The following is a 25,246-nucleotide window of genomic DNA, read 5'->3' on the forward strand; positions in this document are numbered from 1 at the left end:
AAATCACACTCAAATCACTTCCAACAAAAAAATGGACATTATTTCCTGGAATTTTCTTGTTCAAACTTGTAAAATTACTATGCCAAAATTTTAATAAAAGAAAACATTTTCTTTTAAGAGTTTAATATACGTACAACATGAAATAGTTTTTTAGACTTGGCATTGTCAAGTAATATCACCACACATGCTCACAGTCCCATACATTAAATAAAAAATACACCAAACTTCTGTCCTTAAAATCCATTAGACAATGGAAGTCTTTATAGTAGTGAGGATGAAGATAATACAAATGTTGTGTGTTTATCTTAGTGCTCATTACAGACTATCCATTTATGGGTTGGATGGAGGTTAGGATTTTTACCAAAATATAGCCCTCAAATAGCTTTAAAAATAATGCTTTGAGTCATCAAAAAAGACCCCCTGGCACTGAAACTTTGTAGAACTTCACAAAAACATGAAATTTTGGTACAGTTTTGCTAGCCATGTGATGCATGTGTTGTATATCAATTCAAGTTAAAATGAAGCAGTAGTCTCACTAAATCATTCACTTTGAAATGCATCATGGAGATGGAATTCTTTGCAATCCAAAATGGGTCTAACTTGACCAGGAAATTTCTTACCAACCCAAAATGGGTCCAGCTAAAACATGAAATTTCTTCTCAACCCAAAATGGGTCTAACTCGACCAGGAAATTTCTTCCCAACCCAAAACGGGTCCAACTCAACCAGGAAATTTCTTCCCATCCCAAAATGGGTCCAACTCGACCAGGAAATTTCTTCCCAACCCAAAATGGGTCCAACTCAACCAGGAAATTTCTTCTCAACCCAAAATGGGTCCAACTCGACAAGGAAATTTCTTCTCAACCCAAAATGGGTACAACTTGACAAAGAAATTTCTTCCCAACTCAAAATGGGTCTAACTCGACCAGGAAATTTCTTCCCAACCCAAAATGGGTCTAACTCGACCAGGAAATTTCTTCTCAACCCAAAATGGGTCCAACTCGACCAGGAAATTTCTTTCCAACCCAAAATGGGTCAAACTCAACCAGGAAATTTCTTCCCAACCCAAAATGGGTCCAACTCGACCAGGAAATTTCTTCCCAACCCAAAATGGGTCTAACTCAACCAGGAAATTTCTTCCCAACACAAAATTGGTCCAGCTAAAACATGAAATTTCTTCCTAACCCAAAATGGGTCTAACTTGACAAGGAAATTTCTTCTCAACCCAAACTGGGCCAGCTCAACCAGGAAATAAACTTCCAAATATTCAGTATCAACAGTTGTATGTTACCGTAGGAAATGCAAATTCCATTTGTTATTTTATAAAATACCACAACTTTCTTTTGGTCAGTGAATTCTTTTTACCACTACAGTATATAGCAAAATGTCACTTAGGCTTAAGAATTGTAATTTCAGAAAATTGATATTATTACTTTTGTATCCATTTTACCAACAATACATCAAAACTGACCAAAGCAACCTTAAAACCACCACTTAAGTCTTTAAACCATCACCTAAAATACTTTTTTCTCACACAATTGTACCTGCATGCCGACTCCCATACCTATTATTTTGTATATATTGATATCACTTCCTTTGATTTCCATGCTCCAATTCAAACATTAACATGATGTGGTAAAGCTTCTCAGCACTGTTGGGAATGTGTATATAGAAAAGAAAAAATACATTATTTGATATGATAGAATACTTTAAATAGAAAAAAAACATTAATTGCATTTTGGATGCAGTGTTAAAATAAAGAAATTCCATAAAAAAAGACAATCTGATATGTTTTATGATACAACAAACAATGAATTATTTTTAATTTTAAAAAATAGGCATACAGCAATGCCCTTTCAAAATGACAAAACACCAAGACAAAGCCATGTGATATTAAAAGTGAGTACTTGCCAGCAAGGGTTTTATAAACTGAACTGGCATTGTAAATGTTAATATTTTGTTAATAAATCAGAGAGTATGTGTTTGGCCTGTCCATTTGAACATATCTTTTATCGTTGGGATAGACAGAGCAGATAATTCTGTGTACTCTTCACCTCAAACGAAAACAACAGCAAGATATTGCCCATTCATAATGCCTTTAACCATAATGTAGTGCTTAAAACAATATTGTTGAACAATTATAAAAGATAATCTCGCATCATTTTTTTTAAAGTGAGTTTCTAGCATTATTACCCAAAATGTGATTTGTAAATTTTGGGAAAATGAGTGGCAGCCTTATATTCCCATAACAACACAGAAGAGTTATTGAAATGTGAGGAACACAGGTCAGTGGTCATGTAGCATTAAAGTGCAGAACATCTGAAAAATGTATAAAGGTCGATAATTGTTCCAAGACAATAGAGACTTGTACTACGTATTTCCTTCTGGAGGGGCTTTTTCACTTTTTTATTTAACAGACTATTTCAACACTTTTGTTGGAGAGGGATTTTGATCTCTGGAAAGGGCATTTTCATCTCTCTTGGAAGAGAATTTTATGATCTCCTTTTGGAAGGCGCATTTTCATCTCTCTTGGAAGAGGGTTTTTCATCTCTTTTGGAAGAGGGTTTTTGATTTCCTTTGGATGGGTTTTTTTCATCTCTCTTGAAAGAGGGTTTTTCATCTCCTTTAGATGGTTTTTTTTCATCTCTCTTGAAAGAGGATTTTTCATCTTCATTGGAAGGGGCCTTTTCATCTTTCTTGAGATTAGATTTTTTGTCTTCTTTGGAAGAGACTTGTTCATCTCTTTTCAAAACGGGTTTTTCATCTTTTCTGATAGAAGATTTTTCATCTTCTGTTTGTGGGGCTTTTTCATCTGCTGTACGAGCTTCAACAACTTTGGGGAAAACCATTTCATCTCCATTTGGACTGGCTTTTTCATCTGTGCTATGATGGCGTTTTTCATTTTGTTTCACATCTACCTCTTGTGGTGGCATGTCATATACTGTAATAGTCATGTTCATGTCACCAAAGGTATCGTATAAAATCTGTTCAACTTTTGACCACTCCAGTCTGTCCAAACCACAACCTAATCTGGGCACAGAGAGATGAGCCACCTTAGCATACACACAATGCTTTTTCATATGCTGAACACTTTTCTTGAAATCATCATATGTAGGTTTATCAGTTGCCTTCTCCTTGGTGATGAGATAATAGATGTATCTGCCATCTTTGTCGAGGTATGCGACTTCTCCAACCTTTTTACCTTCAGTGAAAAGAAAAAATGATAGGACATTTACTGAAAGTAATGAATGTTCATGTAGTAATCAGTGTTGTATCTAGTGTATCAGTATCATAAGTAGTGTATCAGTGTCGTAAGTAGTGTATCAGGGAAGTATCACGTGTTTCAGTGTTGTATCTATTTTAAGCTTAACATCCAAGTGATGGTGATCAGATGATAATGCTGGAGTATTGTTCAAACACAACCAACAACTTTCTTTATAACATGTAGTACTTAAATTGTAACATACCTGTTGATCTTCAATTAGGCATTAAACTGGGCTTACTAATTTACATAAATCTTCAGAGACAAGGCTAATGGGGAAGTGAAGTCTGCAATAATGGAATTTCACTTTTTGCAGATGTCTCCAATAATGGTCCTTTATATTTTTTTAAATTTGTAACATATCAAAGCGTACAAGATGACATGCAATGTTTAACCATTGAAGAGATTTTGTCTCCCTAATGAGTGCTAGACACTTCAAGAATATAGAAGACTCCAGCAAATACCCGAGATATTATTTGGTATGCAATGCAACCATGAAAGATAAATATTGCTGGAACATGTTTAAAATTGTACATACCCTAAGTATTATTGAACTAAAGGTATTTACCAAACTTGCCATCAATAAATCCATGCAGAAACAGAAATCGGGTCTTTTGAATAGGGGCAATAACTCTTGAACATTGTGATAAAAAAATGAAAACCAAAAATACCTAGATGTGGTAAAATCATTTTATTACATATATGAATCTTCATACAAAATTATATTTCAATCAAAGCAAACTTCTAGCTTATATTGTATAAAAATTACATGGGATTTATCCTCTGCCACGTCAAATTACACAGCAGTAGGTCTGGGAACTGCCTAATACAAAGTCAATATTAGGAAATACACCAGTAAGATATGGCCTAAATTTTCTTGAAATTTATATAATCAAAGATGTTACTAACCATGAGCTTCATAGCTAATATAATTAAAAAAGATAAGCATACTAGTTTTTATATGCATTTAAAATATTCAAAGTCGATCAAGAACTTTGTTAAATGTCGTCCAAATCCACTGAGCATCTAACTTCTCTGAGTTCTTGTTGAGTCAAGCTTTTCTGAAAATGTTATTGATATCAAACGAAAGATGTTGATGCAAGTGTTCAAAGTACTTTAATATGCATACTGCTACATCAGTAATGGTCCATAACTCTGTAAAATGTGTGTGTGTGTGTGTGTGATTTGGATTTTTAACGTTGCTTTAACAATTATTCGGTCATATCACTACGTTGTCTGCAGTGTGACAGTTTATAGTGATGTCTAGCACTCTGGCATCATGCCGCAAACATGTAGCATGATGTCCCACCCAGTCATTATCCTGACACCAGGCCGACCAGTCCTAACAATAACCTCTTATGCTGAGTGCCAAGCTAACTATGTAAAATAAAATGGCATCATCAAACTTAAATATGACCTTGCAGAGGAGAATATGACCAGCAAACGTTGCTGAAGAAAAAAGTTATGCTAGTGTTTAGAAGCCAGCAAGATGTGGTTTAAAGACCATAACATGAAAATATATCAAATTCTAATCTTGTGACCTTGTCAAGGTCTAAGCTGAAGCTATACAGTTTGGTTCAAACTGAACAGATAATGTTAACACTAGAAATGCCAGCATAAAAAGAAATCTTGCCATCTTCAAACTTGTCCAAGATGATGCTGAGCTAAAGCTTCACTGAAATGTTTATGAAGTATGAATGCTAGTGAGTTCATAAGCCATAAAGATCCTCATGGCATAATATATAAACAAGAGCAAAATAAGCATAATTAGCTTATTTTCATGATTAACATCAATGTCAATGTAAAATTTCGTTCAGAACATCATACATAATGATATGAAAATATAAGAAAAATAATTAAAGGTGGTACTCTACAGTTTTGTATTATGCATAAGGTTAGAATTTTAAAGAAAAGGAATTTCCCTGAGTTTCCTCACTGGTTATACTGGCTATTTAAAAAAGACCTTGTATATCACATATTTTGGTGTAAGATTGATGGAGGTAATATGTGTTATAGAGGATACAGTTTGGCCTTACTCCAGATGTGCACCTCAAAAAACTGCTAGCTTGTTTTCTTAGTCATTTTCACTTCCTGGGCTTCAGAGGTAAATTATTAAATAAAGAGGTGGTAACTTTTTTTCATATTTCATATATTTGTTAATTCATTTATTGCTATTTCAGAAGCTGGTATTGTATTATCTGGCAAAATTCATATTCCCTATTTTAATAACTCTAAAGATAGTGTACTTTAGACTCATTCAAGCTTTTGGGGGGTGGGTGGGGGGGGCACAATGGTCATTGTCAAGCACAAGTAGTCATTTTAGTTGTGTGCTTTGTCATATACAATTTCCACATTTTCAATATCCAAAGAAAATTCAGACACACTATATGAAAGTAATATAGAGGTATGCTAACATTCTCTCCATTATGCAAACTTCATCTTACACCTGCCACTCTCTGAGAAGTTTATAATATCTGTAGAACACCCCCTAAAGTGTTCACAAGACAGATGAAGTATGTACAGAGAGAAACCATATATGTACCTTTGCCCTAGCAGTGTGGGAACACAATGGAATGAAAGACAAGATGGATATATTGAGGAACATGATGGCTGGGCAAAGGTAATACTATTATGGTCCTTAATGGCATCTAACAGGTGAAAACAATAGATAACCATATAAAAAGTATGTTTTTAAAAATTAAAAGGACTGGGAAACCTTTTCTGTCCAACATCAGGAAAGTGTAAACAAGCCAAGTTTTAATTCTGTAAATTAGAACATGATATTGTTATGTATATTTAATTTGTATTAATGGTTGGTTTTCATAATGATTATATGTTACATACATTTTTTTTTTTTAACCTGATCTTTTCCAAAATAAAGTTAATGCTGTACGTCACTGGCAACATTTATTCTGTAAACAAAAGGATACATAGCTAAAATTTTCTTGGATTGTGGATTAAATATTCAGATCATTATTAGACGTTGTTATTACTGTTGTCTTAAACAAAGTAACAGAAAAGAGTGAAAACCAACAAGTTTTGTAAAATTCATCAAATAATTTATTTCCCAAGATATACAAAGCCAAATTTAAATTATCTTTTTTTTTAATCGTATTGTAAATTAAATCCCAAACAATCATATAATTACTAACACAAGGCCCTAATGAATGAAGTTCAAAATAATCTTAAGTGGTATTCCAAATAATTTCCAATGCTGAAGGTGTTGATGTGCCTGAAGTGCCCTGTAGTCAATAATACACTAATGTACCAATGTCCTTAACTGTATTGTCATTCCAGCAATCTTTTGTTGAATCACAGTAATGTAATCCAAGGTTGCCTTGTTTTGAATTCTCTCTAATTCCATGTACATGTATATCTGTCCAAGAAAATTATAATAGAGCACTTTGTATTTCCAGTGAATAATATATAATTTAACACATATCAAAATCTTAACAAAAAACATAAATGATTGCCCAGATGTTATCACATGAATAAATAATTTTAAATGGAATAAACTGGACAAAATAGAATAACCCAGATAAGGGCCAAAAGTTCATTCTAGAACAACCTTGGTTATAACTGAAAGGTCTTAAATTATAATAAAGAATACAGTAAACACAATGTCCTTGACTCGGACCAAGATAAAGATCTGAATATTTATCCTTCACTCAGAAAAATGGAAAACGTTTCCAAAATTGTCACTGATTTTGGACAAGGTCAGCTGCTAGATACAATATTACATTACCCCCAGAATATAATAAATAAAAAAGTTAACAAACAATGCAGATTAAATACACATAACATGGTAAACATGTTTACTTCGATTTGAGTTAAAGACGGTCTAAAGTCTGACTTTAGAACTTATAGAATGAAGGTTTCCATTAGTTTTAAAAAGTATTTTCATAATTTTGGCCTAAGTCAACAAGTATATAATCTTGTTTACCTACTCATTCTTGCCAAAACATCTGAAGCAGAATCAGTCTTATTGCTGCATTCAGTTTTTAGTTTATGTGGATTTATTTATTCCGATTATTATTCACTGGAATTATACAGTGCTCAATAATATTCTTGGACAGAAACATTGATTTGGTATTATGGTGAATACAGACAAAGACATTTTGGAATATATTATTGTGATACATCAAGATATTGTTAATACAATGCCACTCTCCAGATCATTGGCACAGTATCACATTCAAGACTACATGCACAACAACACATTCTGTATCAAAATGTATTAGGAATGCCACTGGAACTCAGTGGCAACTTAATAGATTTGGACTTGTAATATAATTTTTAGGACTTTAATTCATAAAACTGAAAATTCTTTTAAATTTTCAATTTCTGTTCTAGTGAAATAAATTATTTGTTGAATTCTACAAAACTTGTTGGTTTTTACTCTTTTCTGTTACAAAGTTTAAGACCAGTGTTATAACAATATACTTGTTTCATCCATCTCAAAACTGTGGCCTGGCTGGCTGGCAGAGTAGCAAAAGTTAATATGCACCCTTTGCACTTTTGCAGTCCCCACTTTGATAATGCTGTTCTAACATCCTCTTCCCTATGCAAGGGTTGTACATCCACTTGATACCTGGATAGTGAAAACCCTTTAACATGTGCAAAGGTATGTGGATACCTTTATAACCAGGGGTCAAAATACGTGGCAAAGTGGGCAACAATGTCATCTAAACAATTCTAAACTTTACATTCTTCTGTTAGAAAAGTGAAATAACTTCATCATATGATCTTTTAAACCTAGAATTCATGACAGTAGTTTATAACTTTTGAGATGTTCCCTCACATGAGGTAGTTCTGACACATGTAGCGCAAAATGAAATGTACTGCATGTGGTGTTGATACCAACTGCACCTACAAACAACCTCTTGCATATTCACATGTGTTGTAATACCTGACTAACTATTAACCATTTCCCGAGCAAGCTATCACTGCTTGATTTGCACATGTTACCATTTGATGATGAAAACCCACCAAGTTGTGTTTTAAAAATTAAACATCTGTGTTTGTGTTATTTTCTTTATAAAATCAGTTTGAAACCGTAAATGAATCTGTCATGGGATAATAATGGTGGATATCACTGTGTCTAGGAAGTACCACTTTATTAGTTTGTCCATTTTTGTAATATGGTTCCCCACGCTTTTCTAAAGATAAATTTCCAGGGTTTTTCCAGAATGAAATTACTTTTTTCAAAGTTCACATATGACCATTACTGAATGGAATTAAAGAACATTTTAGATTACAAAACATGCATTTTATTAATCTAAAGATGTTTCTCTTTCAAGACTATCCAAAAGCATTGAAATCAGAAAAGATGATCATGTACAAAACCACAAAATGTATCACACGAAACAAGTTTGATTATACTCCTATAAATTGGCAGGTAAAGTCATTTCAATGTACAAAATAAAAATTCGAACTTTATTTTGCTGCATTATGTTGCTAAGTGAGAACAACATAATGAACATAAATTATGTTTGGTTTCCTTTCAAACTTCTAATTCTAAAGAATTCTATAGCAATATATATATGCATATAAATAAACGCAAATAATTAGAATCTTGCCTTGTAATGAAAAGTTTAACCCTGATTTTATCTCTTCCAATAAAATCCCAAACAAGATTTTTCAAACAACCTAATCTCCTTAAGACGATCTGGTTAAAAGTCCATCATTTGAAAAACATTTTCAAAATGGTTGATTTAAATTTTGACAAAAGACCTTAAAAATTATATACTGTTGATTAACAAGGACTGAATTTTCTGTAAAATCAACTCGTCTTCTTGTAATTCCTTAAATCATCCCCAAACATGTATTGATACAGGAGCTCATATCGTTTTTAATATATACAATGCTGTCAGGCTATAGGCTGAGAAATTTTGTGAGAATCCCATGCTAGCAACAAGCTGACATGTTGGGTAGCAGACGATTCTGTACGTGTGGGACAACTTCTTGCAAAATTGGAAACTTTGATTAAGATGCATGATTTTTTTAAGGTATACATTTCCATCTTTTTAATATTTTGTTATATTGAATCATGCCTGCAAGAAATCGATATGAAATTTATTTTTTTCCTCAGAAATGGCAAGTATTATAATCGTTATGTCGTTAATACTCTGTCAAACAAGACGAAACTATGGTGTAGATGAAACCTGACCCAGTACTTGCCATTCGCATTGCTCGTCACATGACTTCACAAATCACAAATGAGGACATCGAAAGTCCAATAGTCATGTGATATTAACAACAAACTCCTTTATAATGTTGTTGTACAGAAATTCAATTACATGAAAGTCAGATACATTTTGTAAAAACCAGCAATCTGGCCAGTCTGACTTATCAAGCAGAGATCACGTCAACGTGGTAGTCATGTGATACAACAATACTCCAAAAGTTGTTCTCAGAATATATAAATATAGAGAATTTTGTGTTTTATCGTTTTTGTATTCTTATTACAACCAGTATACGACTTTCATTTAATATATTTTTTTCTTTTTCTCTACAACATTTGAAAATGTGGGTTGTTAGAGTTGTGTACAGTACTCATGCGACTAGCAATGCAAATCGCGAGCACCAGGTCACATTTCATCAACGATGTGGTTTTATCTTGTCTTTCAGCAGATTAAAGACATAACGATTTTAATATAATTTCTGAGAAAATAAATAATTTTCATATCAATTTCATGCATGTATCACCTGATCTAGAAACATTTAAAGTTTGCTAGGCCATCTGGTAAGTGGCTATGCTTTGCCACCACCATGTTGGCCTCTTGTGATGCTAGATTGGTTTTCATACTTTGTAAGTAAGGAACGATACAGATATCAAGCTGACTTTGAAAATAAAAGTCTACTAGACAAATCTAATCCAGTGGTCGTTTGGATTGACTCAACATATATGTTTATTGCAAGCAACCAAATAATCCATACTGCACACTCCGAATATTCTGGTTAGAACTCGACAAATTTAACTCATGATCAGTTTAGTTATGACTCAATTATGTGATTGTTTCGGACGTCAAGTGGTGGCGGAAAATTCATGCGTTTTTCTCGACTTTCATCAATATCTGTGAAATTCCAACGACTTTTCACGGTCGGGAAAAAAATGACCCTTTCTCCAGATTCTTTCTCGATAGTGTGGGAACCCTGTTGTAAATCATTGGGCAAACAGATGCAGGAAAATATATAATTTATAGAAAACAAAGTCTAACTATTACCCTAAAAATGTAATCACATAGATCATAACTGTAGCTGACAATGCCATGTTGTGGAATTTGATAAGCATGATATGGTCAAGGTTGTTTTCTCACAGCACAATTTTGTAAAATGCAAAAACAAGCAGTGAAGCAAATACTATTTAAACAGTGCATGACATTACTGAAAGTGCATAGATAAATAATTAAACCATAAGTTTGTAATCCTATCAATCAATTTTTGCAATGATGGTGAGTGGCTATAATAAGAAAATCTCTTTCTAAAAATAGATGCACTCACGTCATGCAAGGTGCCATATTTGTTCTTGGATGTGTCGATTCAGTTGGAAAAAAGGGTCTAGTTCATTCATATATCAACTTTAATGCTTCAGTGTCTTGTCTATCAATAATTACAGTAATGTTTTATCATAAATACTGAAATTAAAATGAACAATATGATATGAAGACACTTATGAATTTGCTTTCATGTACATCTTACATGGGTTGCTTCAAACTAGTTTAAAAATCTTTTCAACTGCTGCTTCATAGTGAATTTTTTTCAGAAAGTAAAAAACAAAATTGTTTATGTGGTAGGTGATTCTTGAGTAATCATTATCACCATCTTGCAATCATAATACTGTAATCTAATTACTTCTATCAGTTAAAATTAACTACAAAGGAAAGTTTCTGCTGTGCTCTTTTAAAGTCATATGGCCAGGATATGCAACATGTCACTCCATCAGAACACTTTCAAGTATGAGTACACTGCATATGAATATGATAATTTTATACACATACAAAATGTGTTTATAATAAACATACAACAGAGAATTTTCTAGATGAATATAATGTTTTGCTTAAAACCAATGCTAAATGCAAATAGCCATACTGAGAAATAGAGGGCATAATTCAAATAAGAGAATGAAAGCATACACACACACACACACACACCTCCCTATATCTTCTCATTGTTCAGGTGTCACTTCTCCCTACTCTGTCCAAAAGAAGTCACTTCTCCCTAAAAATTTAAGTCTAGCTTGACCCATGATAACACTGAGTTTTTTTTATGGTTTCTCTAGTTTCATCCACTGCTTCTTGCATCCACCCTGTTCCAAGATGAGTTTATATATATATTTATGTTATTTTGTACAACCTATAACATAAAATAATAAAGACAAAAACACACCCAGCTTTTACAATTCCAATAATTTACCTTGACTTTTTAAATACTCTACTTGACCAAATGTTTTCTTGAAAGTGACTGCAATTCCTTTCCCCATTTTTAAATCTCTGGAGACACAGTGAGCCAAGGAATCTGTTTTGGGACAGTCAAACAGATCACCCTGTTGATACTTGAGGATGAAGGACTACAAAAAAGAATAGAACAAACTTTAAAGATTTCAATAGAGTATTCACAATTATTTTCCTTGCAGTTACTGAGATGATCCACCATTACAAGTCCTGAACTTTTAATACATTACTCCCTAATGATAATGCTGTCCATGCAAGACATAATGTATACTGCTTTGAAATGAAGTACCTGATATTGTAGTCCCTCATTATAATGCTATCATGGAGGTTACATAGTATACTGCCTAAAAACAAGATCACTTTATAATGAAGTAAAGATACAGTGTACAGTACTTTCTCATTATAACAGTGTCCATGAAAGCCATATAGTATACTGTTTTATAATGGAGTACAATATACAGTACTAACTTATTATAACACTGTCCATGAGAACCATACAGTATACTGCCTTATAATGGAGTACAAGACACAGTACTAACTCATTATAATTATGTCCATGAGAACCATACAATATACTGCCTTATAATGGGGTACTAGATAGTGTATAGTACTCATTATACCACTGTCCATGAGAACCATATAGTATAATGCCTTATAATGGAGTAATAGATAGTGTACAGTACTCCTGCATTAAAAAGCTGTCCATGAGAACCATACAGTATACTGCCTTATACTGGAGTAAAAGATACAGTACTCTTTCATTATAACACTGTCCATGAGAACCATACAGTATACTACCTTATAATGGAGTACAAGATACAGTGTATAGTACTCTTGCATTATAACTGTTCATGAAACCATTAGGTATACTGCCTTACAATGGAGTACAATATACAGTGTACAGTACTCCGGCATTATAACACTGTCAATGAGAACTATAAAGTATACTGCCTTATAATGGAGTAGAAGATAGAGTACTAACTCATTATAACACTGTCCATGAGAACCATACAGTATAATGCCTTATAATGGAGTACAATATACAGTGTACAGTACTCCGGCATTATAACACTGTCAATGAGAACTATAAAGTATACTGCCTTATAATGGAGTAGAAGATAGAGTACTAACTCATTTTAACACTGTCCATGAGAACCATGCAGTATATTGCTTTATAATGGAGTACAAGACACAGTACTAACTCATTATAATGATGTCCATGAGAACCATACAATATACTCCCTTATAATGGAGTACAAGATACAGTGTACAGTTCTCCTGCATTATAACACTGTCCATGAGAACCATGCAGTACTGCCTTATAATGGAATACAAGATACAGTGTACAGTACTCCCTCATTATAACACTGTTCATGAGAATTGCTGTGCTGTATACTGCCTTATAATGAAGTACATGATACAATATTCTCTCATTATAATGCTGTTCATGACAGCCAAAGTGTATACCATCTTAAAGTGAGCCTGCCTTATAATGAAGTACAAAATACATAACATTGTACTCCTACATAATGAAGTAGGATTGATGAACATACTATCATATATCAGGAATTGTTACAATAAATGGACCTATAGTGAAAAAGTGATGCACTATATAATGCAAGGCAGAGACTGATTGCATCACAATATGTACAGTAAATTTACCTTTTTTTGCAGAAGCTTGAAATATATTTAACATAGGAAAAGCCTGAAATTGCACCAGAGATTTTTCACAATGTAGCACATTTGTGTTCTTAGTGTGTACAACAGTAACTACATGTATACCACATTGCTCTGAATATCTCTTGATTTTTTTTCAATTTGTGTTCAGTTTGGTACATTAAAAAAATCAATAATTCTAATCTCTGACTGTTGTGTAAACAGACAGACAATATTTCCTTGCTGATGAGAAGAGATTGGTATCAGTCTAGTTCATCTGATTCATGAATATTGGCTTCTTTTTTTCACAGTGCTCAACTCCATAATGATATCTCAACCACAAAGATCTGGTTGATGAATTTTGTTTGAACATCCACTGTGGACAAGATATATACTGATACGCATCATGTCAAATATATACATTACAAATAACAAATAACATGAACAGCGCTATACAGCCATAATTGCACTGACATGCTGTTCAACACTAAATAACAAGAAATTAGCATTATTCAAGTACAATGCTATATGACCTAGCCAAATGTTATCAGCAGTTGGTCATACAATTTTGGTCTAAGGTGCTTGCCTTTACAGATCACTCATGTATCTCACCACTGTCCCCATGAGTCTCAATCCTGGCTTGACCAGTTGTGGGTATGTAAGAAAGCTTGCCAGTAGCTTTCCATGTGTCATTGGTTCTTCTCAGGGTTTTTCCAGGTTCTTCCTCCATTAAATATATTGGCTGCCATGTATCATGTGCTGAAAAATAGCATTAAACTCCACAAAACCAAACCAATCAACATTTCCAAGGGAGATAAATCTAATTGCAGCTAAAATTTCATTGCACGCAAGTTTGATCTTCCTGCATCTATTGCAAAATGTTCCAAAAATGGCAGTGTTCCTTTCAGTTGTGGTAAGTAAAAAATGAATACATCACGAAACCTATTAAAAGTCAAATATTTTAATACTTGCAATAATGTTGGGGAATGATAATTTCATATTTCCAGCACAAATTTTAAACTTATATCATTTCTAATAAATTAAGCATAATTTGTAAAAAATTGGCATGGATTTTATTTTATACAGGTGAAAGACTGTATATTCATATATAAATCAAATCCAACTGCAAGCTGCATGGACCCAGATCTGATTTTTATAATGCACCAGCAGATTGGGCCTATGCAGTTTGTTTCACCAAATCGATACAGCAAAGTACATATTGTATATACTTGCTTATAAATTGACTCTGACAAAAAACTGCACAGACCCACATCTTTCGTCACATAATGCGCTGGTAGTTCTGGATCTTTACACTTTGTAAGGAGCATTCAGTAGAACAAGCAACATAGACCCTGATCTGCAGGCACATTATGCAAAAACAGATTAGGATCTTTGTTGTTTGCAGTTTTCCTCAACTTATAAGTAAATATATATGGTACACCTTGATCTGCCCAGGTAAACGATGAGAGTTTGCAGCTTAAAGATAAGTAATGGACAACTTTTACAAATGGATGATGTCAATACATTTGTGTCACAAAATTATTAGTAGTCCCTCCAGAAACTCGTACTATCAAAGCATTTAAGACATAATGCTAATGATATACTGATTTTACCATCTTCATTGTGTTTAAAGCAAAGCAACTTTAAACTGTGCTCTATGCCTTTTTATTAAGTTTAAGATCTGATTTAAGCTTACTGAACAGGGATTAATTAGCTGTCAACAGTATTTAATTAGCTTATTCAACAGCCATTAATTAGCTTATTCAACAGCCATTAATTAGCTTATTCAACAGTGATTAATTAACTTATTCAATAGCATTAATCATCTTATTTAATTAGCTTATTCAACAGCCATTAATTAGCTTATTCAACAGCCATTAATTAGCTTATTCAACAGTGATTAATTAACTTATTCAATAGCCATTAATCATCTTATTCAATAGTGATTAATTAGCTAATTCAACAGCGATTAATTGGCTAATTCAACATCCATTAATTAGCTTATTCAACAGTGATTAATTACCTTATTCAACAGTGATTAATTAGTCATGTCAAAAGGCTGCAGCTGTTGGCGGACCATGTGTACCCGGAATCCCAGTGCGGCTTCAGAGCAGGCAGGTCGATGACAGACATGATCTTCTCCCTATGACAACTCCAAAAGAAGTGCAGAGAGCAAGGTCAAAAACTCTACATGATGTTTATTGACATCACCAAGGCTTTTGACCTGGTCAGCAGGAAGGGCCTTTTTGAACTTCTTAGTAAGATCAGTTGCCCCCCAAAATGCCGCAGCATGATAATCTCTTTCCATGTCGATATAAAGGCAACAGTCCTGTATGATGAATCCTCCTCAGCCTCCTTCCCAATCAACAGCAGTGTGAAGCAGGGATGTGTGCTGACGCCAACCATTTTGGGGATCTTCTTCTCCCTGCGCTTGTCCTACACCTTTGACTTGTCCACTGATGGCATATATCTACACACCAGGTCCGATGGGAGGCTGTTCAACCTGGTACTTCTGTGCTCGAAGACCAATGTGATGTCAGTACACATCAGGGAGATGCTTTTTGCAGATGATGCTGCTCTTGTGACCCACAATGAGGATGCCCTCCAGAAACTGAAAGACTGTTTCGCTGATGCCTGCAAGCAGTTTGGGCTCACCATCAGCCTGGAAAAGACAAATGTCAGCGTGCAAGATTCCACCATTGCCCCTTCCATCAGAATTGACAGTGTCACCCTGGAAGCAGTCAACAGCTTTACTTATCTGGGGTCAACCATCAGTAACATTCTCTCGCTTGATGTGGAGCTGGACAGAAGGCTTGGAGAGGCAAACAACATCATAGCACGACTAATGAAGAGGGTGTGGGAAAACAACGTGCTGACAGAGCATTCCAAGATCTAAGTCTACCAGTCCTGCGTCCTCAGCACCCTTCTATATGGATGTGAGACCTGGAGCACCTACATGAGGCAAGAGCCCTGGCTCAACTCCTTCCACATTCGGTGCCTAAAACACATCCTGTAAATCAGCTGGCAAGACCGCATCCTACACAGCAAGATCCTGCAGCGTGCAAGTACCCCCAGCATGTACTCCCTGCTCAGCAAATGCCGCCTTCAATGGCTGGGACAAGTCCGATGCATGGAGGATGGGAAGCTGCCAAAGGACATCCTATATGGACAGCTGGCCACTGGCATGAGAAGAGTCAGCCACCCCTCACTCTGTTTCAAGGATGTGTGCAAGAGGGACATGAAGGCATACGACATTTCACCTGATGGCTGGGAAGTGCTGGCCAAGGACCCAGGCACCTGGAGACTGACATTAAGCATGGGCATAGCAGTCGCTGATGTGAGGAGAGGCCAGTTGGCGGCAGAGAAAAATGAGAGAAAGAAGAGTGCGGCAGCAACACCAGTAACCCAGACTTCCCAGTATGTCTGCACCAACTGCAATAGGGACTGTTACTCACACATAGGCCTGCACAGCCAAAGCAGATGATGCCAACACCCCAGAGACAGAGGACACTCCAAAGGCGCTATTTGCATGGTCTCTCGAGACTAAGCCGCCACTGATGATGATGATGAATTAACTTATTCAACAGTGATTAGCTATTTCAACAGTGATTAATTAGCTTATTTCAACAGTGATTAATTGTATTGAACAGCCATTAATTACCTTAGTCAATGGTGATTAATTAGCTTAGTCAACAGTGGTTAATTAGCTTATTCAACAGTGATTAATTAGCTTATTCAGCAGTTATTAATTAGCTTAGTCAACAGTGATTTATTAGCTTATTCAACAGTGATTAATTAGCTTATTCAGCGGTTATTAATTAGCTTATTCAACAGAGATTTATTAGCTTATTCACCTGATTAATTAGCTTATTCAATGGTGATTTATTAGCATAGTCAACAGTGATTAATTGAGCTAATTCAACAGTGACTAATTAGCTTATTCAACAGCCATTGATTAAGCAAGTGTTCAAGTGGTTACAGTCTTCTCTGATTATTATAAGTAATATTTTCAGTAAGGAAAAATAGTGCCACAACCAGTTTACTAATAAACAGCTTGGGTTAAAACATCAATGCACAAGAATTTGTAATGATACGAACTGCGATATGGCAGTGTGCTGATATGTACTAATAAAGTGATATATCATTACACCAATAGTAACAATATCAAAATTTTAGAAATGGACACCATGGTCACTGTACAGAATGTTCAGAACCAATTAGTCATCACAAAAGGTCTTCTGGTGAAAACCCTATGCCAAAATTACTTTCCATATATCAATTGGAAGACTTTCAAGATGACTCATGGCAGCCATACTCTACTCAGATCATCACCATCTTCATTTAGAACCAACTAGATAAACTGTCTTTTGTTATAAAAAAACTGTTGATATGATCATCCATCCAGGACAAGCAGCAATAATAAAATTTTCAAGCTGGCTACCATATTGAAAATCAGACAGGCACAACTTTCGTATAAAACCAACTATAATTATTTTAGCAACCACATGTCAATATGACCAGCTGTTTAAGAGGAGCAGAAATAACAAGATTTTCAAGACAGCCACCAAGGTGGCCATGCTGGATGTCATATCAGCACCATTTTGTAGAACCAATGTGATATGATGATCTGATTAGAGATAGTAACAAGATTTTCAAAAGGGCTGCCATGGGTGGCCATGTATGAAGTTCGAGGGACACAATTGTTCTGAGCCAACCAGGTCATGAGATGAATAGGTCAGTAACGTTTGGTGTCAATCCTCTCAGTAAGTTAGGAGAAATAGCTGTTTTCTTGATCAGAATTTGATCCGTTACCTAATTTAAATACATCTGATTCTATTGGAGGTGGCTATCCACAACACATACAATTTTAAAGATGAAATCTACCGGTAATGAAACAAATCTAAAGATTTTAATTCTTTTTTAAAAATAATTTTTTTTAATACACATTTCATTCTGATATTACTGAAATAAGAATGAACAGTCTGCTGACCTGAGGATAGACCAAAACATGACTCCAGCAAAAACACTCAAGTTAGTATTCTGAGTTTTTATATATTTTATTGTTATTACATTGTGTAATATGCTTTTAGAGGAATATATTAGGGCAGCTCATATATTTTTTCCTTTAATTCATGTCCAAATGTGTTTTTTCCCAATGCTAAAAAAACACTGGCTAACAAACATGAGAGTCAAGAATACATCTGAAGTCTAACTCAGGATCCTCCTTACTGGCTTGAACTTAGCTTGGAAGAGTATTGGCAAGCAGTTGGCAGCCTTAAAAACCCAGCCACTACAAAACTCGTGTTTGAACGTCTTTGCAAACTGAACATGGTTTCATCTCTATCACATTGTAATACTGATACAGAAAGTACATTTGCCATTCTTTGCAGAAAAGTCAAGGACATTCAAGGGGAAATCTAGACCTGAAAACTACTGAAAGCATGTTAGGTGTAAAACTTAATAAATACAATGTATGTCCCCAGTGGTCACCAGTCAGTGATCTTGTAAAGGAAACTAAAACTGTGTGTGTGTGTGATTTGGATTTTAACGTAACTTCAACAATTTTTCAGTTTTATCGCTACAATATCTGCAGTGTGGCAGTTTATAGTGATATCTAGCACTGGGGCATCATACCGCAGACAAGTTGCATCATGTCCCAACCAGTCACATTACACCAGGCCGACCAGTCCTAACACTAACCTCTTAATGCTGAGGGAAAAACAAGGCAGCTGCTAGTACCAGTTTTATAAGTCTTTGTTATGACTTGGCCAGGGTTCCAACCTGTGATCTCATGCCTCCAAGGTGACTGCTCTAAATACTTAGGCTACCACAGTGGTTACTAAAACTGTTTGTGGATTTTTAAGAAAGTATCTGCAGTGAACTATGATGTATACAACTCTTCCTTTCTCATTTAATTGATAATACACTGATTATCATTCACTAATTATTACTGTAACATTTTCCATTAGAATCTGATTCATGTTTAAAACTTGCTGTTTTATTATAGTATTAAGATAATACATATTTCACAGAAAAAAACCCACTATGTTTTCTTTTCAATCCCCCTTACAAAACATACAATTTATTTAGATAAAAATCAAATGGTTTAGAAGCCAATCTAGTGATTAAAATTCTTAACTTCACTGGTTTTCTGTTCTGGTTCTGTCAGATGTATAACTTTCTGTCAGCAAGTCAAACATGAATTGGGTTCACCGACAGCCTTGCACCTATTACATAAAAAAATGTATTTAAAGTTGCCATTGCAAAAGCACACATTTGATAGCCAATCAATATTTAAAGCAACATTAAAAACAGCTGATATGATTACTATTCCACGGACTTTCTTATTTCACTGACAAACAAAAATGAACCAATTACATCATAGGCAGAGGCTCGATGTGGCAGAGTGGACTAACGCTCTTGCCTTTACAGACGACTGACAGCTCACCTCTGTCCACATGGGTTTGAATCTTGGGTTCAGCCATCATGGGTATGTAAGAAAGCTTGCCGATACAAACATTCCCAATATCTTGGCACTACAATACAAACATTCCCAATATCTTGGCACTACAATACAAACATTCCCAATATCTTGACACTATTTTACTAAACAGGGTACATGATAAAATTTGTTTATTTAAAAAATCCTGGAAGGATTTAAAGTAGTGTGCTGAATGGTGCTTACTCACACAGGTTTTCAAAGTGAATGTGAAAATTGTCAACTGATCAAAGCTTGATATTAGGCACTCTGAGTCTTCATAACCTTATCTATTATGGTTTGGCCAATATGACATCATCTGACACCCTAAAATTCAAATGAACCCTTTTTGATAACATAGACACCATATGACTAATGGTTGTTTTGTTGGAACAGATCAAATGAAAATAAAATTCAGCTAATAAAACCCACTTGCATAAAGAGGACTCAAGTATTGTAAATTGTGTCCAAAATTAAAAATATACAGTTTTTTATAAGGATTTCTGTGTCCTTGCAAACCTGCTTTGGGACTTGTTACAATTAAGACACGAGCCACGTAATGAATATTTTATATTATTTTTTAAAGTATATCTGGATACTGCATCAAATATGGTCCATAGGTTTTTTCACCTTTCCTTTAAATCCCCTAAAATATATCACACATGAATTAAGCTTTAAAGAGAATGGTTCACTAAATGTGTTTTTCATAAACTGATTTTTTAAAAAAGAAAAAGTACTGATTTTAAACTTTTGTTATTAATATTACCACCAACTTTCCTCCAGATGCCATGGTTCTCTTTATGATCCAATCAGTTCCTCTCAAAAATTCTGGAAAAAAAAGTTGCATTAGTTTATTGGCAAGATGGAAGAAAAATAAGAGTCCCTCTAAGGGCATTAATTTCAGTCTTTCCTTTACCCAGATGGGACAAATGTGATTTTTAAAGATTGGATCTGGTAGGAAAATATTGGCAAATAAAGTTGAGTGTGTGATTTGGGTTTGGGATTTTAATCTAGAGAAATACTGCCAAATAAAGTTAATGAATAAGGCAACTTTAAACTCTCCACATTAATGTATTCTTGGCAAATGATGGCTCTTGCCATAAAGGGTGTAGGGTATGGTGGAAAGTACCACCAATTCCCCAAATATCCATGGTCACTGATGCTGATGAACATAATACCACACAATAAACAAAATTACATTTAAAGGAATCTTGTTTGGAATTACTATAAGTAATTTTGGGAATTTCTTACAGCTCATATGATTATTTAAGATAACTGCATGATAATAATTACTACATGTTCTTACACCAAGCAAGGAACAAAATAAGAAACAATAAAATTAAAGAAATGCAAATTCCAACACTTAAGTTGTGAAAGAAGGGTAAAGACAGCAGGCAGCTTCTATTTATAATGAAGTAATGCAAACAACTTGACAATGTTTGGGACCTCCTGGCGTCAATCAGGTAATAAAGTAAAGTTGTGTGCATTTCTTATAACCTTGATTCCTTTTGTTCTTAGATTGGAGGATGAGGGGATAAGACAAATGGGATGGTGTGTGAATACTTCAGCACTTGTGCATATTCATGACTCCTATTATTGCATGCAAATATAACCATATATCATGTGTATTAACAACCATAATGATATTAGTGATATAAAAAAAATATTCGTGTATCATGGGGGAGGTATGAAGTGTCTGTATCGTAAGAAAAGAAAAATCAGGTACAAATTGTGATGTTTAAAATGTATAAAATAGTACCAACTGTAATGTAGATATCCTATTTGGCCCTAGAATTAAACCAACATCTGTTGATTTAGGGCATTTTTGTAACCACTAGTTCATGTAACCACAGAGGTTCGTTACAAAGAAAATTAGGAGTATCCGTCAATGAATCAAGGGATTGGGGGGTGGGTCTAACCTGTAACAGTACAGACACACACACACACACACAATACGATCCCTTGATTCATTGATGGATACTCCTGAGTTTCTTTGTAACGAACGCCTGTATTTGTAACTAACATAACCAGTTTGGTTATTTTCATTTTCATTTTACCAGCAAACAATACCTATAATTGGAAACGTGCCCAACCGGTCTAAAATGACAAGATTACTCTTACAAAATGACAAGATTACTCTTACATTACCTGCGAAAAATAAAATAAAAATTCGTTGTGAGGTCAAATTGCGATGGATATTATTAAAGGTCTTGCATGGAAATCTGACAAACATAGATATAACATTGTACACGGGACCAAATCTGGCACACCTGTCTCTCGCCTGGCAACCTCAATATATTTAATATAACCAGTTCTCAATGGACCTGATAAATGTGTCTGGTACCAGACAAGCACTGTAACCAATCAGATTATCTTCGGTCTTTTCCGTCGAATTAAGGATAAGTGAAACGGGGGACCAGTCTAGCCCACTATTAAGGTGGAAGGGGACAGTTTCATAAATTGGCCATGCCAAATTTCTTAACTTTAAGGCTATAGTGTGATTTTTTGAGCCATTATTGTGTAATAATTAAAGATATGGATATATTTGAATTTAATCTTTCTGGCTCGTGTTGGACTTGAAATTGATATGAGGCATGTTCACCTCATATAGTCACTGCACAAGCAGCAGAGAGGGTGGACAGACCAATGGTCGAAAAACGTCCAAATGTCGAAAATAAGCCTTCCTACAAATGATCGAAAAATAAAAAAAGAGTCGACAGATTTAAAAAAGCGTCGACACCTTACTGAGAAAATCTCTCAGGGGTTTGTCTAATTAATATTACTTCATTGTCGTTGGTGATTTTTTCAAGTTTATTATGTACGCGTTTTATGCAATTACGTCATCGCGAGGTCCCCCACCCTCTCTGCTGCTATTAATTTATCCAAATATTTTATCAAGTCCAATACGATATCTTGTTCTAGGATCATGTAGTGCTATTGTTATAAATCCATGCGGAGTAGCTTGCGCTCGTGAAAAGAAATTTTTGAATTTAATTATATCCATGTCACCGCTGCACCAAGTTTGATGAATATTTCTCATCGTGTGTGTATCAACTCCATTAAACACAACTAAAATATTACAGTTATCTCTGATCACTTTTGGTATTTGTGTGTATCGTTGAGTAACATAAATGACATCAGTGTTTTTATGTCTACCACGGGAAAAAATCCTAGCTGGATTTGATTGTTTATCCAGCATCACATCATCGTATTATGTTATCTTTATCTATTCGCGCGTTTTCATTAAAATCCTTGAGCACATCATAACATCGTCATCAACTGACGGGGCTACCAGATACAATTTATTCCACTTTAACCATCTCATTATAAGATTAAGTAACAACTGTGTCTTTCCACTTCCAGATGGTCCTATTATTATCATTCTGATGGAATTTGGTAACGCAGGATGGTGCTTGATAGATTCTCGTTTTCTTGTCGCTGAAAAATCAATTATATCCATGCTGTATAAAATATCCATGGATTTATATTGTGTGAAGTGCAGGACGCGTACCCCGACGGATACACTAACAACTATTACCACAAAAAATAATAGATCAGCGGTTACGGGTAAGTGTACGCGGTGTGGTACAAAGAAATTTAAATTTATCTCCACGCAGTCAGGTGAAAAACCAAAGCAAAAGCCAAAACCAAAGCCAAAGTCAAAGCCAAAGTCAAGTAAAAAAAAAGCAACGCGGAGGTGATATTGCAGCAAAATTAACAAAGTTACCGGGAACTCCGTGGGCTAAATACCCAGGAGAAAAACATCTACCAGGATATAATTATTGCGGTCCTGGTACTCGACTCGATATCAGGCTTGATAATCAGGATCAACCAAAACCAGGCGAGGAACCAATAAACGCTATTGATAAAGCATGTCATGCTCATGATGTTGCGGATAAAAGCAATGATCTACAACATAGGCATATTGCAGAAGTGAAATTAATTCATGCGTTAAATGCTATAAAAAATAAAAATATCAAAGAAAAATCAGCTAATTGGTTAGTAAGATCTGCGATGAAAGGTAAATTAGCACTAGGTGCAGGTAATATATAAAATGGAATCGATTTATTATTCACCAATTGGATACTGGAAAGGTAAAGCAGCAATTAGTAAACTTGCTGATGCAGCAGCGGTTAAACATTCTACTGCTAAAGCGTGGTTATCCAAACAGGCAATATGGCAAATTTATCTACCGCTACCTGAGCAAATTCGATTTGCACATTTCGATGTTAGTGTTCCTAATGAAGTTCATCAAGCTGACATTCTGTTTTTACCACATGATACTGTACGTAGAAAAACGTACAAATACGCGCTAACCGTTGTTGATGTTGCAAGTAGATATAAAGATGCAGAACCGCTATCAACGAAAACAGCATCTGAAGTAGCCGATGCTTTTAAACGAATTTATCAACGAGGTGGTCTACGATGGCCACAGCTGCTACAGGTTGATCCTGGCAAGGAATTTCTTGGCCCAGTTTCATCGTTGATGAAACAGCATAATACCAAAATACGACGAGGGCATACTGCAATTCATCGTGATCAGGCAATTGTTGAACGATTTAATCGAACGCTAGCTGAGCGGTTATTTGGATATCAATACGCGAAGGAATTTATTCAGGATACGAGATCTCGTGAATGGGTGGCATGATTACCAAGTGTGATAGCAGCGTTAAATAATGAGATCACTCGAACAACCAACATGAAACCTATTAATGAAATTACAAGCGCGCATATACCTACACAACAACGTGATCTTTCAGCATAGCCAGTATTAGGTAATATCACAGTAAGGTATTTATATGAGCCCGGTGAACCTGAAGGCGGTAAAAAAAAGAGCGACTGATCCTATTTGGAGTGTTACCACACACAAGATATCCACCGTAACAAGATCCTCAGGTAGACCTGCAATCTACCGATTAAATTCAACTGCTCCTCAACGTGGATTTGTACGTGAACAATTACAAGTAATTCCCGAGGATACACAATTACCACCGCGATCACTTAACTAGCTCCGTTACGTCGATTACACTCAAGACAGGTCAACATAGTATTTTCTTGTGTATGACGGCGATTGTTATCTTTTCTATCTATGGTAAATTGTCTTGGATTATTATTTAAATAGCTCCATAACATCACACAATTACAAATTGTACAATGATTATTCTGTTGTTGTTTCAGCGCGTTAATAAATTCAACATCAAGATCAAATTCTCGATTATTTTTTTTATCAGACTGTTTATAACCAGCTAATTTTTTTTCTTATTATATCACTTTGACATTCGTCAATATCGTCACTAGTCACTGACTCGTCCAAGACGATTCGTCTCAATTGAGATAGTTTTCTAACTCGAGACACTGCGAGATAAACTAGGTTCGACCATTCGATACGATCATCGAC

The 25,246-nt window shown here is 34.9% G+C and overlaps 1 protein-coding gene across 2 annotated transcripts; it reads right to left on the reverse strand.

Moving 5' to 3' along the window:
* Positions 1-1,776: 1,776 nt before the first annotated feature.
* On the reverse strand, positions 1,777-22,165 carry LOC149801083 (uncharacterized). 2 transcript variants are annotated; one of them, XM_089955118.1, is made up of 4 exons: positions 21,997-22,165; positions 20,620-20,676; positions 11,677-11,829; positions 1,777-3,201 (listed from the first exon to the last, which is right to left on the reverse strand). In XM_089955118.1, the coding sequence occupies exons 1-4, from the start codon at positions 22,079-22,081 to the stop codon at positions 2,492-2,494; spliced, it is 1,005 nt and encodes a 334-aa protein (XP_089811244.1). In that variant the 5' UTR covers positions 22,082-22,165; the 3' UTR covers positions 1,777-2,491. The 2 variants fall into 2 exon arrangements, with proteins under 2 accessions (XP_089811244.1, XP_089811243.1); XM_089955117.1 differs by having other exon boundaries at positions 11,677-11,830; positions 20,615-20,676.
* Between the last annotated feature and the right edge of the window lie 3,081 nt (positions 22,166-25,246).

The sequence above is a fragment of the Sinohyriopsis cumingii genome, chromosome 4 (assembly GCF_028554795.1).
Source record: "Sinohyriopsis cumingii isolate HCF-2022 chromosome 4, ASM2855479v2, whole genome shotgun sequence".
Taxonomy (NCBI): domain Eukaryota; kingdom Metazoa; phylum Mollusca; class Bivalvia; order Unionida; family Unionidae; genus Sinohyriopsis; species Sinohyriopsis cumingii.

Excerpts from the sequence above, each read along its gene's own strand:
- LOC149801083 (XM_089955117.1), bottom strand. The coding sequence starts at position 22,081 with ATGTTTGTCAGATTTCCATGCAAGACCTTTAATAATATCCATCGCAAT. Across the intron at positions 11,831-20,614 it reads CATCTGGAGGAAAGTTGGTG|TCCTTCATCCTCAAGTATCA; the intron begins GTAATATTAATA and ends TCTTTTTTGTAG. Across the intron at positions 3,202-11,676 it reads AGAGTATTTAAAAAGTCAAG|GTAAAAAGGTTGGAGAAGTC; the intron begins GTAAATTATTGG and ends TTTTCACTGAAG.